Below are 18,132 nucleotides of genomic sequence, written 5' to 3'. Positions count from 1 at the left end.
TTGTATCTGTGTGTGTATTTTTCTTCTTCTACATAATATAACAATTTAGTATCCCGAATAACACTCCATTCCAGTTGGAGCAGTAATGCATCTAGACGTTGCATGTCAACCGCCATTATACAAGAAGAAGAAGAAGAGTCTAAGACGGCATTCAACCCTGAAGAAGAAGAAGCTGAGGAGGAGAGTGAAGGGGGAGGAGGAAGAAAGCAAGAGGTACTCGCGGGAAAAAATGGCGGAAACGTGTCGGCCTGCGTTTTCTGCAGCAGCGCTCCAAAACATTGACTCGTAGGCCCTATAATCGTGTTTACTTTCATGCGTGAGTATAAAACAGTTGCACTAGGAGTCCCAACACGTTTATTTCTGCCCTGTTCACTGTTTTTGAGGAGGCTTTGTTAGGGTACTGACAGTTTATCGCTCCTTTTCTGCCGAACGTAAAGGACAGAAAAGTTTAAAAAAAAGAGGTGGGCTTATTAGAGATTTTCTAAAAGTCGCAGAAGAGAAGTGTGCTTATTTTTTTGAACCTCTAACTTGGCCAATCCTGATCAAAATACAAACTCATCTATGTAGAGCAATAACTGCAGCCTCATTAATGGAAACAATTCCTCCTGTTAATCTTTAGGTGTGGTTGTGGGTCTCATTTTTCTGGAAGCAACTGAATGAGGAATGCAAGATGCAAAGTGGTATGTATTATAATAACAATCCATATTGTTTATTATGTAAACCTATTTCAATTCAGGCTGTGCACTTCACATTTTTTCCCTTTATAATTTTTAGATTCGGTGCAGTTTTCTGCCTCTGGACACATGAATGAGACAGCTCCACAAGAAAGCCTGGCAAAGTCTTTCCATTGCACTAAATGTACCCTAATCTTCAAATCCAAGGTGTTCCTTTTTGAGCATCTCAACAAGGTACATTGCTTGGACATAAATGCTTCCCTCAGAGATGCTGGCCTAAAATTTGCTGAGAGTAAAAGGGCCAACACCGAGAACAGCAGAGGTTTAGGAAAGAGTTTTTTGTGCAGGAGCTGTGATTTTAAGACTTGCAGTCGAGACATTTTGACAGAGCATGAGGCACAGTGTCGGAAAACTGAAAGCCCCAACTTACCTGAAACTATAATCATTTCTGACCACCCAGATACAGAAACACCTGTCACACTAGCAAACCAAACCAATGAAGCTATAGAAGCTCCTTCATCGAAGGATCTCAAAACATACAAGAGGCCATCACAAACCATCACCAAGTATTTTACAGCATCATCTGGATCAAATGGAAACCTCATGTTAGCCAATGATACCAACGAAAGTTTGATATTACTGGATACTTCTCCGGACCCTAGCCTCCACTGGACTGTTGCAAGTAAAGCCACTACAAAGCCTGGGATCGATGTATACCATCGAGGGACAGATTGCTTTTTGCAAAGTGACCATCTTTATCATGCCAAGGTTGCAGGATCCGATTCTCAGAAAGAACAAACAAATATAGCTATTAACGAGATTGGCAGGAGGACCAATCATGAAAGTTTGAGAGTTCCTAAAACAAAAATAGCCAAATTAGAAAAAGAAAATAAAGACCAACTTACAGAGACTGAAATTACAAAGAGAAAACCTTCAGGCAGTGCAGAGTTTTCATTTGAAGTCAGTGATGATGAAGAGGAAAAGAAGGTTGATTTTGGTAATGGTGACTCAGCACGCCCAAAAGTTTATTTCTGTAAGCACTGTGACTTCAGCGATGTGAGCTTCAGGCTGGTGGCCTCTCATTATCAGCGCAATCACCCTTATGTCAGATGTACCACTGGCTACATTCAGCAGGCAGCTGATCAGAGTGCAACCTTTCGCTGTCTTGAGTGCCCAAGTGAGTTTCTAAGCACTGTTGACCTCAAGTGGCACTACACAGAAGAGCATCCAGAGGCTCCAGATGTGTTCAATATGAAAATGAATGAGCTCAGGCTGGTCTTTAAATGTTTTACTTGTACATTCACCTGCAACGAGGTGAAGGCCCTAAGGCACCATTACAAGGAGAATCATCCAACTTGTGAACTGGACAATTATTTGTTGTTCTGTCAATATTTAGTGAGAAAATACCAGGAGGATCCATCTCAACAGGAAACGTGTGAAAAAACATCCAGACCAGAAAGATCAGTGGAGCTTTCCCCCAACAGAACCAGCACACCACGTAAAGACGTGGAAGTTACACCTTCACGCCAGCCTCCTACTTCCACAGGACCAGACGTGACCCTGTATAAATGCAGCAAATGTGAGTTTGAGCACAAGTCAGCTGTTGTCATGCATGTTCACTACCAGAAAAAACACCCAGAAAAAACTGTTACATTGGATGAAATCAAACAGTTAGCTCGTGAAACACCACAGGTGACACCTGAAAAAGAATCTGCACAGAAAGAAAAGGTCGAGGTACCTCCACAAGAGAATGCCACAGCATCCGTAGTCAAGCTCGTACCCGAGGCTTCAAGAAGTTCCTCAAACTTTTTGAGAATTGAGACTGTGAGATCTCTAGAGGATGACACCGAAAAAGGGAAGTTGCCTTCTAAACGTTTAAGAAAAACAACAGACAGACTGGAGGATTTGGAAATGGATGAAAAGGTACCATCACAGAAAGCAAAACACAGCCCTGAGGAGGCTTTGCGAAATGATAGCATATTATCCCTACTTGAGCATGCATCAGAAGCTAATGAGAAAACTTCAGAGCCTTCCACACCCAAGCATGTGAAGTCTGCAAAAAATGAAAAGAGAACAAAGATCTCACCTTCTAAACCGAACCGAGAAACATCAGAGTCTAAATCAGATAAATTCCTATGTAGTTCACCGCTGGAAATGCACTACTGTCAGTTTTGCGACTACACAAGTCCCCAAGTTAGAAGTGTTATTGGTCATCATAATGCAAAACATGCTGCCAATACACTCTTATCAAAGGAAGACATCATACAGTATAGTGCCGAGGTGATAGAAAATAAGCTTAAGGGTCAAACCATTTCAAAAACAGGTGATCACAGTAAAAAAAGCCACAAAATTGAAGCTCATCTTAAAAAGAGCGATGCCAAAAAAGTTCAAGTCTATTTGAATGCAGATAAATTATTTTACTGCCATCTGTGCAATTTCGGAAATCCATCAGCACAAGGAGTGATTACCCATCAAAGCAGAGTCCACAAATACACCCAATCCAGTCGGGAGAGTATTCTTGAATATACCGCCTTGATCCATGAGAAGATTAAAACATCTAAATCTCAGGGAAAGAACACCACATCCCCTGCACATTTACCTCTTCCAATAATAAAGGAAGGTGACAAAGATATGTTTTTCTGCCACTTTTGTAACTATAGAAACCAAGAAATGGCTCTAGTAATGCACCATTACTCCAGAGCACACGAAAAAGATTCTAATAGCGCTGCTGACATCCGTTGGTACACGTCAAAGGTCCTCGAACAGCTGCAGAAATCTCCTCCTGAATCATCTGTAAACCAGAAGCTGATGGAGAAACCTGAGGGCAAAAAAGAAAAGGCAAACAGTTCTTCCAAAACCTTCTCCAGCTCAGCCCCCCTTTCAGTCACAAGCTCCGAAACTCAAAGAAAGCTTCCGTGCAAATACTGCACATTCAGTACTCAGTACGTGTTCCTTTTAATGTCGCATATGCGGAAAATCCACTTTTCAAAACTTTCAGTTGCAGGCGTTCTAAGGCTGTGTTTCCGTAAAGGGGCATTAGAGTCAGGCTACCACTGCGAGTGGTGTGTTTTCAGTCACAAAAAAGCAGAGGCCGTCCAAAAGCACTACCAGGAATGGCATCCAGGGTGCAAGCATATGAGCCTTGGGACTATAAAGGCTCGGTTATTTGTTGGGTCCAATAATGTGCATTCAAAGGACAAGAAAACTGAACTAAAATCGATCCATCAAGGTCTGACATACCAAAGTTCAGGAATGAACAAAAATAAAGATGAGATTTATCCATGCACAGCGTGTTCTTTTAAAAGTAACTCAAAGTTTGCTCTTGCACGCCACTGCAACAAGTTTCATCCTTCGCCTGCAAAAGATCTCTTAGACCTCCCAAGTGACACAGGGACAAGAGAGAAGAGCCAGTTGGAAGACCTCAGCAAAATGCCAGGGTTGTTTGAATCTTTCCAAGTGTCTCTTGAAGATACAGATGAGGAAACTTCATCTTCCACAGTGTTCCAGTGCTCTTCATGCCCTGCGACGTTTCATAGCAAGCACGGTCTGAGCGTTCACAGTGGAATTAAACACCTCAATGTTAAAAATGTGAAAGAACCGAAAAAACAACCAGAAAAAAATCAAGGACGCATGCATGTCTTTAAGTGTCCATATTGCAGTTATATCAATACCAGTTATCAGGGGGTCCTCACTCACTGCCAGATGAGGCACCCTGTCTCCACCTCCAGGGCCGACAGTCTTCATGTGGATCCAGCACATTTGCAGGATTTGGATGACTGCATTAAACGAAACAATTCTGGTGAGATTTTAAAATTTAGCGGGTACATTTGTAAAACCTGCAAAAAAATCTGTGCAACGCTGGATAAACTGAACAGGCACTGTGAACAGGACCACAACGAGACTGCAACTAGCATGGCCAAACCAGCCAATAAACCGTTTTTGGGCCTTAAAATAAAGCTAGCTAAGCCCCACAGAACTCATAAAGCTGCCTCCATGCCCTCCATCCTTACCAAGAAGGTCTCCGTCAGGTTGAAGTGCCAGCAGTGTTCTTATGTCTGCAGCACAAACATTGCACTGAGTAAACACATGCTTAAGCAGCACAGGAATGCTGCTCTGAAGGACTGCGTATATAAATGCATGTTGTGTCCACAGATCTATTCTTATAAAAAGCGGCTTGCAAAGCATTATGCTAGGAAACATGGAAAGAGTGCCTATTTGAAATACTACGTTTCAGTTTACCGGCCAGTTCACAAGAATCAAGAAGCGTCATTCCAGCGGCAGCAGCAACATAACTCAAAGGACAAACGGTTAATCTACAGGTGTCCCAGCTGTCCATATGTGAATACCACTTACCATGGGACTCTCACTCACAGCCAAATGAAGCACCCAAGCGTTATTGTTAGAGCAGATGCGCTGGAAACGGGTGAAATACTCGTGTCCAACATTGTCAGGTGCTCGAAAGGAAAAGGTTCCTATGAAAGAGGGTATCTTTGTAAAAGATGTCCACAAATTCACCCGTCCATCAAGAAACTAAAAACCCACTATCAACATGACCATGGGGATGCAGTCGCTTTTGAGCTTTTCCCTAAATCGGAAGTAGATAAACAAGATGATGGCAACTCTCTGGTCATGGATGAAGCAGCCACCTCCTTAAAAACAGCATCGCAGAACTCTGTCCACCTTCAGAGGGAGCACGGAAAAGCAGCAGTTTCTGACAATGTCGTTTCTCGAGTCCCTGTATCAAAATCAGCCCTCATTAGAAACACATTGCTGAGAAAAGACTTGTTTTACAAGTGCCAGCTGTGTGTTTACTCAACGTTCTCACGAAAAAACTTACAAGCTCATTATAAAGGTTCTCACAAACTGGATGCCCTCAGTACCTACAAGATGTTGGAAAGGTATAACAAGCGTAAGAACAATTTCCTCTGTAGATATGCCGACTTAAAGAAACCGTTACATTTCAAGTGTAAGCAGTGTCCAGAGTCAGCATTTGACTCGTCCCAGTTGCTGATTGATCATTATAATACTTTTCACCTCTTGGGTAGCAAATCTGACTTCACAGTTTTGTCTTTTGGAGTGAAAAAGGAAAGCACGGGGCTCTACAAGTGCAAGTCCTGTAAAGTACACTTAAACGGAATTAAAAAGCTCTGCAAACACCTGGATCGCCACAGAGACCAGATGAAGGCCTCGCAAAAAAGCAATTCCCTTGACAGTGCAACAACAGATCCCCAGTCTGAGGTAAGTTAACTTTGCCAGGCTGCTCTTGATCTTCTGCCCCATCCTGGAGCTGCAGTTGTGGATTTGATCACTGTGACTTTAACTTGCAGGTCTCCCAACAAGATGAACTGTCCACATATGAAAGCGTCGAGGAGCTCAGCCAGTGGATGGGCGCACCGGTAGAGGTTGCATCTCTCCCTTCCAGCCCCAGACCGTCTCCTTCAAAACTCCCAGATGTTGAGCCAGAGGCTGAAGCACAGGAGGACAGACACACCTGCAAGCGGTGCCAGAGGACGTTCATGTCGCTCAAAGGTCTGCGTTCACATGAGCGAAGCCACGCAGCCCTTGGAGCCATCAAGAAACTGGACAATCTGGTAAACACAGCGTTCAAACACAAGTAAGAAAAACTTTCAGTTAATATTCAGGATTTTTAATAAATTGAATATACTACAAATGTTTTTTTTTTTTTTTTGTTAGATTTTAACTGAGCAGAAAAATAAAATATAAATTTTTTTAACCAAAGTAAGAAAATGACATGTTCAGCGTATGAATTTGTAAGGATAAACCATACCACAACATTTTAATACATTTTCTTTGTAATTAAAATAGTGATACATTTTCTTAATAAATGTATGTTTTTCTCACTCTCACCAGCATAAGAAAGTACCTCCTCCACAAACCTGAGACTCTGAAGCCTTTCCGGTGTGGCTGCTGTGCTTACCGGACGAATTTCATGGCACTTTGGCAAACTCATTTTCTGAAAAACCACCAAGGTCAGAAAGCTGTCAGCGATCTGTCCAAAATGTCCACCTTGATTGGGGTTTGCTTTTCTTTATGTAACAATTTAACTGCAACTAAGCAAGTTTTAATCGCCAGTATTTGACACCCAGGTTAAACAGGCGTTTACAGTTTATGAAAAGTTACGTGCTTTATTTGAAGTGCGCATTAAGCGGCAGGTAAATTAGTTTTGGCTGTTGACTGTTTACCAGGAGAACACTGAGGTCTAAATTTAATCAGCATAGTGCTTGCCTGCTAATGTTTGGTGAAGTAAAGGTAAATCTGGGCTGCTACTTGCACAGTGTAATTTGATAGTCAGTTGCTGGAATGTTGTTGTAAAATAAAAATGAACAGACAGTGAATGAAAGAGAGGCTGTTTTAAACTGACTATAGTTTGCTGTTTCTGATCAGATGATCCCAGATGTACCTAAATAGCACAAAGTGAACAAAGACCTTCTAAGACACATTTAATGTAGAGCTGCAACACACTTTAAGAAGCTTGCAACTTATTGTTGGATGTTTTCATGACGATATAGGTTGCAAGTAACCCACATATTCCTCTCTAGTTTTATATTTTCACCATATTATAATATATAATATCTATTCCAGGTGTTGCCGTGGAATTGACTGAAACTATTATTGGCATGCAAGGTGTAAATGCAGGGCGCCTAAAACAAAAACTGCATCAGAAATTGCTTCCAGGTGGTCTCTTTGTGATTGTGATGCTGCAATTCAGTAGGGTTAAAACAATTAATCGGATTAATCGTGATTAATCGATTAGTGAAATAATTGTCAACTAATATGGTAATTGAATATTCATTAAATGGAGTACACAGACTCTAAAACATGGCATTTGCTCAAAGAACAACCCACTCAGAGCAGTAATTAAGTCAAAACTGTACAAAAAATGTATAGGTTTTGTATTTAAGATGAAAAACTTTTGTCTGTAAATATGCTCCATCTAGAACTCTATGGCATAGTTTTAGCTTCACCTGGTTCAAATTCTGTATAAATCTCCTATTGAGCACTTTTTGCTATCCGATTCTTAATCGGTTAATCAAAAAAAAATAGTCAACAGATTAACCGATTAGCAAAATAATCGTTAGTTGCAGCCCTACAATTCATTTTATAGTGCATCTCAAATGTAATATCAGGCTTGTATGTTTTCTGTGTTTACATTCTGATGCTAAACTCCCAGACGTCATTGAGATGGATATCGTAGAGACCGACAATAAAGACGAGGAGATTTCTCAAAGTGCAGACAAGGAGGTTCCAGATTCATCTGAGACAATTACCAACCTGCCAGAACTCATTGGAGAACCAGAGGATGTAGAAGGCAAGTTATTTGCCCTGTTTGATTGTAACATATTTTAATCTTTGAAAATTAAACCTTTTGTTTTAGGAGCTTTGGTGGTAACAGAGTTACTTATTTTACTCCAACAGAATCCACTGAATCGTACTCGGAGCCCCCAAACGTGCAGCGGCAGCTGACACACTATAGCTTGATGGCCCAGAAGGTGGACAAAACTAGCATGAATTTGCATGAACTCAGTTTGTTGGACAGTCTCCTTCAGTGCGAGATGTGTAACTTCAATACTGAGCACTTGTCAAGCATCCGGCGGCACTATGCAAACCGGCATGGAAAGAAAATGCTCAAGTGCAAAGACTGTGACTTTTTCACGGGTTTAAGGTAAGCTACATATGGGGCATCTCTATAAAAGGGAGGACCAGAAAGGTGACTCATTAGATTTTGTGAAATTTGTTGAATCTGACCAATATGAGTGTTTTAAAAATATTAATTTTGATGGACAAGTTGAGATACTTGAAAGGTTTATGTAATTTAGTATACTGTGAATGCAGCCACCAAATATTTTGTATTGACATCTTTGTCTAAGAAAAAACATGGAAATGCACATAGAGTCGGGCCACTCCACCTGCCAGTCCAAGCCGACCCACCTGAAGGACCTCCGTTGCCCGTTCTGCCTCTACCAGACCAAGAACAAGAACAACATGATTGATCACATCGTCCTGCATCGAGGTGCGTCAATTGCTCCACGAGATTCAGTGTCTCACCCTCATCTTATTTTCAACCCAGCCTTCATATTTTTTTATTTTTTTTATTTCAGAGGAGCGTGTCGTGCCCATCGAAGTGCGCCGCCCAAAACTATCTCGTTATCTACAGGGCATCGTTTTCCGCTGTCACAAATGCACTTTCACCAGCGGTAGTGCTGAAAACCTGTGCTTGCACATGATGAGGCACGATGACGTCAAACCTTACAAGTGTCGACTTTGCTACTTCGACTGCACTCGACTCACAGACTTGGAGGCACACCTGAGTGATAAGCATCAGGTGAGGAGATGTCTCTAAAGCCTTCTGTACATCACTGAAATTCCTTAGGGTCCAAGGGCACAACCAGCTGTCCACTTTGAAAGAAAAAGTTACTGTTGGACAGTTTTTGGTCTTGCCACTTATAGTAGTTGGAATTGGACTGGTTTTAACCTCTAGACTTATATTAGCGCACCCAGTGTTGGAGGACCCTCTAGTTCAACTAAAATATAAATAAATGTTATTAAAGCACTTGGAGATCAGCATTTGCAGCTTTATTTTTAGATGCCGTACAAATATGCACTCATTTCCATCACTGTTGAAGGCATTCATACAGACAAACACTTGAGGGAAACAGGGCGTTTTCTTTTAATAACAGCGATATGACAATTCATTGCTTCAATAAATATAGACAAAAATTGAAAGTATTAAAAAGAACACTAACAAAAATGTTAACATTTATCAGTTATCTATATAGTGTACAGCTTTGTCATAGCTATCTGCTTCTCTCCATCTGTTATCTGTTGTAAATGTATTTACATACTTACCAAGATCAGTCTTGTACAGCTAATACAAGACTAATACTCTGGCAGCCAAGCTGGGTCTGAACTTCTCACCGGTGACTTGTCGCTTGGTGCAGCTTCTAAGGGGCGGGGCCTGAAGCACTTAGGCTTTTTCCTATAGTTGGAAACAGAGTAAGAGAGTCAGTCCAGCAATCTTCACAACTCTGGGGCCGTTTAAAAACGCAGATATTTTAGCTTGCTATGCAGGTGGTTGCAACAACTTTTCCCGCGCGGTTTCTGTAAGTATGTGGTCACGCAACGTGGAACTCTGCTGCAAAACAGCCAAATGTTGAAGAGGGGCGTCCATGTAGAGGCAGAAATGACTTGTTGGTGGAACAATTTGTAGATCTGTTTTATGTAGGAAAGGTAACTCTAAATGACTTCTGTCGTGAGCTATCTTTTTTACAAAATACATTTGATAACACTGGAGAGGAATGGAGGTTAGCTGGAGAAAGACATGAGAATGTGTGTGTATGAGAGGGACCTATGTGGAGCCATGAGATTCTAGGGTCCAGAGATAAATAAGGTGGAGGATTTTAAGTACTTGGGTTCAACAGTCCAGATCACAAGTGAAGAGGTGAAGAAACGTGTCCAAGTAGGTTGTAACGTGGAGAAAAGTGTCAGGTGTGTTTTATCATAAGAGGATCAGTGAGAACAACAGGAAAGGTGCCAAGACGGTGGTGAGACCAGCGATGATGTGTGGTTTAGAGACAGTGGCACTAAGAAAGAGACTGGAGTGAGAGCTGGAGGTAGCAGAGATGAAGATGATGAGGTTCTCTTTGGGAGTGACGAGGATGGATAGGAATGAGTACATCAGAGGGGACAGCTAATTTCAGATGTGTTGGAAAAAACCTCAGAAAGGCCAGACTGAGCTTGTTTGGACATGTAAAGAGGAGGGATAGTGAATACATCGGTTGCTAAGGCTGGAACTGCCAGCCAGGGGGCCTAGAGGAAGACCAAAGAGGAGATTTATGGAAGTAGGACATGAAGGTAGTGGGTGTGAGAGAAGAAGATACAGAAGATGAGGTTAGATGGAGGCTGATGACTCGCTGTTTCCAAAAAAAGAAAATCCAATTATCTGTTCATTCATTCATGCCTGTCCCATCTGTTGACTGCGCATGTTGTTCATCCTCTAAATTGTATCCATTCATCCATCATCTGTTTGTCTGTCCGTCCATCCATTTGTCAGTTTGTCCGTCAATCCATCTGTAGTGGAAATGATGTCTACATACTCTGGAATGAGGTTATTTAAATACCTTTTTGCAGGTTTTGAGAAACCATGAGCTTGTGGGTCAGGTGAGCCTGGATCAACTAGAAGCATGGACGGGTACCAGGCCAGAAAAGAATAATGACCACAAGTCTGACAATGAAAAGATGGAAGCTGAGGAATTTAATGCCGACTGTGATGATGTTCCACAAACTGACAAAGTCTCAGAATACCACTCCACAGAGAACATGATGCTCCCTATAAAGGAAGAACAAGGGACTCAGGAGCAGGAGGAACATGAAACAATACCTGCCAACAGTTCTGTGGCTGACTTTACGCAGGACCGTACTCAGCAAAACACCACCGTCCTGAAGAGACATCAGCAGGGCTCACAAACTCAAGAGCAGAATGTAGATTTGCATCACTCTTCAAAAAAACTGCTTGAAATGAATACTGAACCAAATGCTGATGAATGCAATAATGCAGATATCAAAAATGATGATTGCAGTTTTGCTGAGAAAGAGGGACAAACAAGTAAGAACCAAACCAGACTGACAGACGGACAAAAAGAAGTTACAGAGAGGAGTTCGACATCTTTCAAAATGGCAGATGTACAGACTGACAGGCTGCATTTTAAGGAAGGTCATCATAAAGCACAGAGCATAGAGGCAATGGTTGACGATGATATAGTCCGGCATGTCCAGCTGCTGGATGAAGATGGGAGCATGTCCAAATCACGCAGGAGGCCAGATCCAGAGAGAACCGTTAAAATTGGCCAAAACACTGAGGCCATTGGTGAAGATAAGGAGAAAAGTGAAAAATCATTATCAACTGATGTTTGCGGCACATTTTTTGCCCAGAACCTAACATTTCAAGACGACGTTATCGCCAATCCAGCCACAGCAAAGATGAATTCTGCACAGGGGAATAATTCAACGTTTCGAGAGGGTTTCAGGTTTGAGCCACATATGCTGACACTTTTGCCCAATTGTACACGACTCAAATTGGGCCATAGGGAAATCTTGGGCAGGTTTTTAGCAAACTGTAAACGGGAACAAAAACAGAATGCAAAAATCCCTAAGGATGAATCAGAACCAAACAGAGAAAAAGGCGTACTCGAGTGTGTCGAGGAGCAACGGCCCCATCTGGAACCGTGTGAGGAGAAAGAGGAGGCGGATCTACTGGAGCTGAAGCTGGACGGAGAAGTTGATATCAACATGAAGGACGAGGACGAGTGCAGGGTTCAGGATACTCCACATGCCCCTGATGGTAAGATTATTAATCTAATGTTTTGTAATCTACCAATACAGCAGGTTCCTTTCTGATTAATAAACCCAGCATGATAGCATAGTTCTTAAACTCTGCAGTATTACCACTAGAACTCCCAGGGCCGTCAATTTGACGGTTTTGAAAGTTTGACATGCCATAACTCTAGTTTATTAAAACTCTTTCCTGGCATCCTGACTTTTTCTAAACCTGTGTCTTTTGTATTCCTATGACTATTTAAAAAAAATTACAAGGTAAATAAAAGATCTAAGTATTTCTACCTCTAACTACCACACCCGCTGTTTTGACAGCACTATTATTTACATCGATATTTATTTTCCCACGGCTGAGTATACACGTGAGCGTTGCCTAGCAACCGCCACTCTAGAACACGGTCTGAGAAGGAGATTGTTGGCATCCTACAAATGGCTTCTAGGAAGGATGTTTTCTGCTCAAGAGACATTGGAAATGCTTCAAAAATTACATGATTGTGATTCTGGGGTCGAGAGGGATTCTGACGGTTCTTTGTCAGCATTCAGTTCCAGTGACAGCAGGTCAGAGAGTGAGCCTCCCCCGGCTAAAAAACACGAGTCGTCCCGTTAGCAGGAGGTTGTGGCGCATTATTTCAAGGTAGTAAAAGACTAGCCTATGTAACGATTTTATCATTTTAGGCTATAGTTTATAGATTAGTAAACTAATAATCTATAAACTATAGCAACAGTGCCACAATCAGCGCAGGTTCAGAGACAGGGAGACGAGCCTGGTGCCCAGTGCCCAGCTATAAACCCAGCAAACCAGCTCACTGGCAGGAGAGAAACTAAAAAACAAGGTACTGATAATGGAAAAAGAAATAAACAATAAGTTCGGTCATAGATATAGTAGCCCAGTAACAATCTATTCTGCGCTTTACAGCGTTTTCATCGCAAGACGAGCGTACACCTGGGAAGGAGGAGTAGATAGGGAAGGAGGAGTAGATAGGGAAGGAGGAGTAGATAGGGAAGGAGGAGTAGATAGGAAAGGATGGAGCTGTGTGGACAGTAGTAGGGGGAGGAAGAAAGTAGATGGAGGCGTCAGAGCCAGAACACGTTGACAGAGCGCCTGATCCAAGATGCCCAGACCGTGTTCCTCTGCTTGCTGGACGCCGAAATGCTCATCCATGTTCAGGGCTGCAGGGTGGCTGAGGCCCGCAGAGTTTTAGGAGATAATTCCTCCTGAGACATGGATGAGTTGAAGGCATTTTTAGCGCTAGTTTATGTCCATGAAGTGAAAGGGGGCGTAACATGGAGCTGTCCAGCTTTTTGTCAGATTAGTAAAGCTTTTTTTTTTTTTTATGTAGCCACTACTCTGTATTATTTTTCATTACTATTTATAAATAAAACATAATAGGTTTTGATCAAATACTATTATTAATTCTTGTCAAAACCATAATTTTATAGCGTGCAAGAAAACCTGTAGCATTCTGACCAATGTAATGCAATGACGTCATCACCGCCTCGCATCCAGAATGCTCACCGTCAAATTGACGGGCTTGGGAGTTCTAGTGTTAAAGGGCTTTGATCATTGAAAAATGTGTAATTTGACTTTTCAGTAGGCTGAAAATATCTCCACACTAAGAAAAAGTTATCCTTTACAGAGATTAAGACCTGTCTGAATGTCTCCAGGATATGTGAAACTGTCCTAATATCCATGGATTGCAGATAATTGTGAAACTAAATTTAAGTGTGAGGACAAGCATGCTTTCCTGGCCACCCTACCACAATGCTACATTCACAGGAATCACACCTGCACAAGGATGGTTTCTGACAATTTGTGGATGTTTTTCCATGAATATGGGGCATCTCTGTGAGTCCACTATCAGATTTACCTTTACAGTGGAGGAGAAACACCACCAGGGCTTTCAATAGCTTATCAGCAACATAAGGAGGATGAATGCAGGTGAGGATTTTTTTCTATACAGAATGCTGCTCACTTAGGATTTTGCCATTTAGTCCAATATTTTAACCTGTCCTGGTGAGTGCAGTCAGGAGGAATCGTGCACACGGACTCTGTAAGATAATCCAGACTCTGAAATCTTGAGTTGTTTCTTTATGTCTTTTAATAAGTTTGAACTGCAGCCTGAAAAACTCACAATGTCCTTCAGTCTCCCAGCATCCGTCCTTTTATATGCAATCTTGAGACAAGTATCCCATTTCTGCAGCTGGGAACCCTGCCACATAAATCAAAGTGAATTTTTATGTGAAAGGAGCTTGCGAATTTTTTTGTGTTTGGAGAGAATGCATTGTTACTTTCAGCTCCTTATTGAGATCCTTTTGGTTGCAGCGTAGAGTAGTGGTAGGACACTATACACGCATCAGATGCACTGTGAGCCACATGTGGGTGGGATTAGGTTCTTTAAAAATGGATAATTACCAACTGCTGCTACCAGACTCCATCATGCAGCACCTAGGAACCAGATATGCTGCTGCCACCATTACGAACCACCATGATCTCATCATTGAAGATTTGCAAATGCTCAAAAATGTTGAGGAACTATCATACTCCATAACGGGAGCACCCAGTGTTCTTCATCCACCCTCAAAGGAGTTTTCATGTTCCTGCAAGTTCATCCGAGGCTGATTTTCAGTATTGCTATGGTCTTCAACCGGCGTGAATGCTTCCAGATCTTAAATGACAACAATGGTATCCGCTGAGGATATATAAAGTATTTACATTTCCTATTTGGAAAATATGAAATATTATCATTATTCCAAGAAATCTAGAGCTTAGATCTTACCAGATTAATCCAAATTCTCCTGAAATTTAAAATGAAATCGCTCTCCTTAGTACGTTGTCCACATGTGAAGCACATTTTAATGAATATTATTAATAATATTATTATGAATACGTCTGACATGTCTGCAGGAATAAAGCAATTTTTATTTTGTTTTTTAAAGTCAAAAACTGACCTGAACTTAAGAGTGACGCTAATATTTGTTACCACAAAATATACAATTGAATAAGACAAAATGTACAACGAAAACTCTTAGTTTAAGGGTATACACTGTTCAAAAAAATAAAGGGAACACTTAAACAACACAATATAACTCCAAGTAAATCAAACTTCTGTGAAATCAAACCGTCCACTAAGGAAGCAACACTGATTGACAATCAATTTCACATGTTGTTGAGCAAATGAAATAGACAACAGGGGGAAATCTTTGGCGATCAGCAAGACACAATAAAGGAGTGGTTCTGCAGGTGGGGACCACAGACCACTTCTCAGTATCTATGCTTTCTGGCTGATGTTTTGGTCACTTTTGAATGTTGGTGGTGTTTTCACACTCGTGGTAGCATGAGACGGACTCTACAACCTACGACGTGGAGGAGGCCGTAGGAGGGCAACAACCCAGCAGCAGGACCGCTACCTCCGCCTTTATGCAAGGAGGAACAGGAGGAGCACTGCCAGAGCCTTGCTAAATGACCTCCAGCAGGCCACAAATGTGCATGTGTCTGCACAAACGGTTAGAAAGCGACTCCATGAGGATGGTATGAGGGCCCGACGTCCACAAATAGGGGTTGTGCTCACAGCCCAACACCATGCAGGACGCTTGGCATTTGCCAGAGAACACCAGGATTGGCAAAATTTGCCTCTGGCGCCCTGTGCTCTTCACAGATGAAAGCAGGTTCACACTGAGCACATGTGACAGATGTGTCTGGAGACACCGTGGAGAGCGATCTGCTGCCTGCAACATCCTTCAACATGACCGGTTTGGCAGTGAGTCAGTAATGGTGTGGGGTGAAATTTCTTTGGAGGGCTGCATGGCGCTCCATGTGCTCGCCAGAGGTAGCCTGACTGCCATTAGGTACCGAGATGAGATCCTCAGACCCCTTGTGAGACCATATGCTGGTGCGGTTGGCCCTGGGTTCCTCCTAATGCAGGACAATGCTAGACCTCATGTGGCTGGTGTGTGTCAGCAGTTCCTGCAAGATGAAGACATTGAAGCTATGGACTGGCCCGCCCGTTCCCCAGACCTGAATCCAATTGAGCACATCTGGGACATCATGTCTCGCTCCATCCACCAACGTCACGTTGCTCCACAGACTGTCCAGGAGTTGGTGGATGCTTTAGTCCAGGTCTGGGAGGAGATCCCTCAGGAGACCATCCACCGTCTCATCAGGAGCATGCCCAGGTGTTGTAGGGAGGTCATACAGACACATGGAGGCCACACACAATACTGAGCCTCATTTTGACTTGTTTTAAGGACATTATATCAAAGTTGGATCAGCCTCTAGTGTGTTTTTCCACTTTAATTTTATGTGTGACTCCAAATCCAGGCCTCCATTGGTTAATAAATTTGATTTCCATTGATGATTTTTGTATGATTTTGTTGTCAGCACATTCAACTTTGTACAGAACAAAGTATTCAATGAGAATATTTCATTCATTCAGATTTAGGATGTGTTATTTGAGTGTTCCCTTTATTTTTTTGAGCAGTGTAGTACAAATATACTTTCATATAATCTGCAGTACACTTAAAGTTTTTTTTTTTTTTTGCTTTAAAATCTAAAGTATTATACCTTCTGCATAAACAAAAGTTGACTCCACCAAAACAATAATTGTTGCTTCTTTCAATAGAGCAGAAGATTTTATAGATTTGTGTACGATTAATTCTCCCCATGTGATGTAGAAGTTTTTTAATCTTCCATAGAAACATCCCGTTCCATAAAAGTTTTTCTTACTCTTTTAGCTTTTATTTTAATATCGTAAGATAACATTCATAAGATAATGGCTGGTTTCATGATAAGTGATATTTGTAGCCTTGGTAAATGTTATAGGAGAATGCTTAAAGCTAAGTTGTCTTGGTCTTTAGATGCACTCACCACCATGGATGGAGCTGCTGAGCTTCAGCGTGAGAAGCTATTCACTTGTGAGCTGTGTGGACGAAACCTCATGAACATCTCTGAACTGAATCGCCACATCATGCGTCATGGGATATAACAATTTCCTCGGTGTTGATGCCTGAGGCAGGATCTGTTATATGATAGAAGTATTTTACTGTTCACTTTATTCCTGAACTGTTTCAATGTTACAAATAGATTATTTACCTTTTTTCTTTTTTTTTTTTAGATTTTTAATCCTTTTCTAATCAAGTATTTTTTATACATCAGCTGTTCATACATTAATGCAGTAAGCAAATAAAACTTCCAAACACGATAATTGTATGTGACCGGTCTTTAAAAGGTAAACTCCAAAAGGTTTTCTTTTGTTTAAAAACATGGCTATCCTTTTTTATATTTTAACTGCCGTTTGAGAAAAGGTGTTACCCAGACGCTATTGCTTTAAAATGTACACACCATAACACTGTGAACCTTGCTTATATTTAAAACTGACTTTAAATACTAAATTGTAGGTAATGCTACTGCTACGTTCAGGCGCTTTGGAGTATTTGAATTTCATTGAGAACACATGTATTTGGTTTTCTGTTTATTTCAATAAACTTCTGTTTAGGTTTAAACCATTTGTTTGTGTTTCATTAATTTAAATTTGTGTCTGTGTCACTGGCATTGTACTAATTAAAAGGAAAGTGAAGATTGGAGTTGATGCTGCATTTTCTTGTTTGAAGTTAAGTTTGGAAGTGAAACTGGTACATAGATTCATTACACTGAGTGACATTTAGTGTTTCATGTTTATTTTGATGATTGTGGCTTAAATGAAAACCCATAATTCAGTTTACCAGAAAATTGGATGATTATAGAGGACAAATGAAAAACTTTTTCTTATCAAGGAATGTCAGACTACTAAAAATATGCCCATGTACTGTACAGTATAAGCACGCTAAACATGGTCCGGGGTCCCTTTGTGGGTTTTACCGCACCAATGTAATGTTGCATATGGTTCTGAGGTGGTTGCTTGAATAGCGCCCTTCAACTCATCTGTGTTATTGCATCTAGTCTCATTTACCTCTTGACAAAACTTCTTATATTTTCTTTAGCGTTAAGGCATAGTGATTTTCCTGGCCAATCAAGCACAGTGATACGATTGTTCTAAAACTTGGTGATGGTACTTTTGGCATTGTGGTCGGGTGCTGAGCCTTAGTTGAAAATGGAGGATCAAGATCTCCA

At 41.4% G+C, this 18,132-nt stretch overlaps 1 protein-coding gene across 2 annotated transcripts; it reads left to right on the top strand.

Annotated features, from left to right (window-relative positions):
• The first annotated feature begins 185 nt into the window (after positions 1–185).
• LOC124878026 (zinc finger protein 462-like) lies at positions 186–17,525 on the top strand. Of its 2 annotated transcripts, XM_047381756.1 has the most exons (11): positions 186–316; positions 620–680; positions 775–5,912; positions 6,002–6,288; positions 6,546–6,664; positions 7,867–8,004; positions 8,112–8,358; positions 8,564–8,706; positions 8,795–9,018; positions 10,824–12,033; positions 16,881–17,525. In XM_047381756.1, the coding sequence occupies exons 2-11, from the start codon at positions 671–673 to the stop codon at positions 17,006–17,008; spliced, it is 7,644 nt and encodes a 2,547-aa protein (XP_047237712.1). In that variant the 5' UTR covers positions 186–316; positions 620–670; the 3' UTR covers positions 17,009–17,525. The 2 variants fall into 2 exon arrangements, with proteins under 2 accessions (XP_047237712.1, XP_047237713.1); XM_047381757.1 differs by having other exon boundaries at positions 231–680.
• The last annotated feature ends 607 nt before the right edge of the window (positions 17,526–18,132 follow it).

The sequence above is a fragment of the Girardinichthys multiradiatus genome, chromosome 12, assembly GCF_021462225.1.
Source record: "Girardinichthys multiradiatus isolate DD_20200921_A chromosome 12, DD_fGirMul_XY1, whole genome shotgun sequence".
Classification (NCBI taxonomy): Eukaryota; Metazoa; Chordata; class Actinopteri; order Cyprinodontiformes; family Goodeidae; genus Girardinichthys; species Girardinichthys multiradiatus.
The sequence above is the reverse complement of the archived record's forward strand: the minus strand, read 5'-3'. Positions and strand labels throughout refer to the sequence as shown.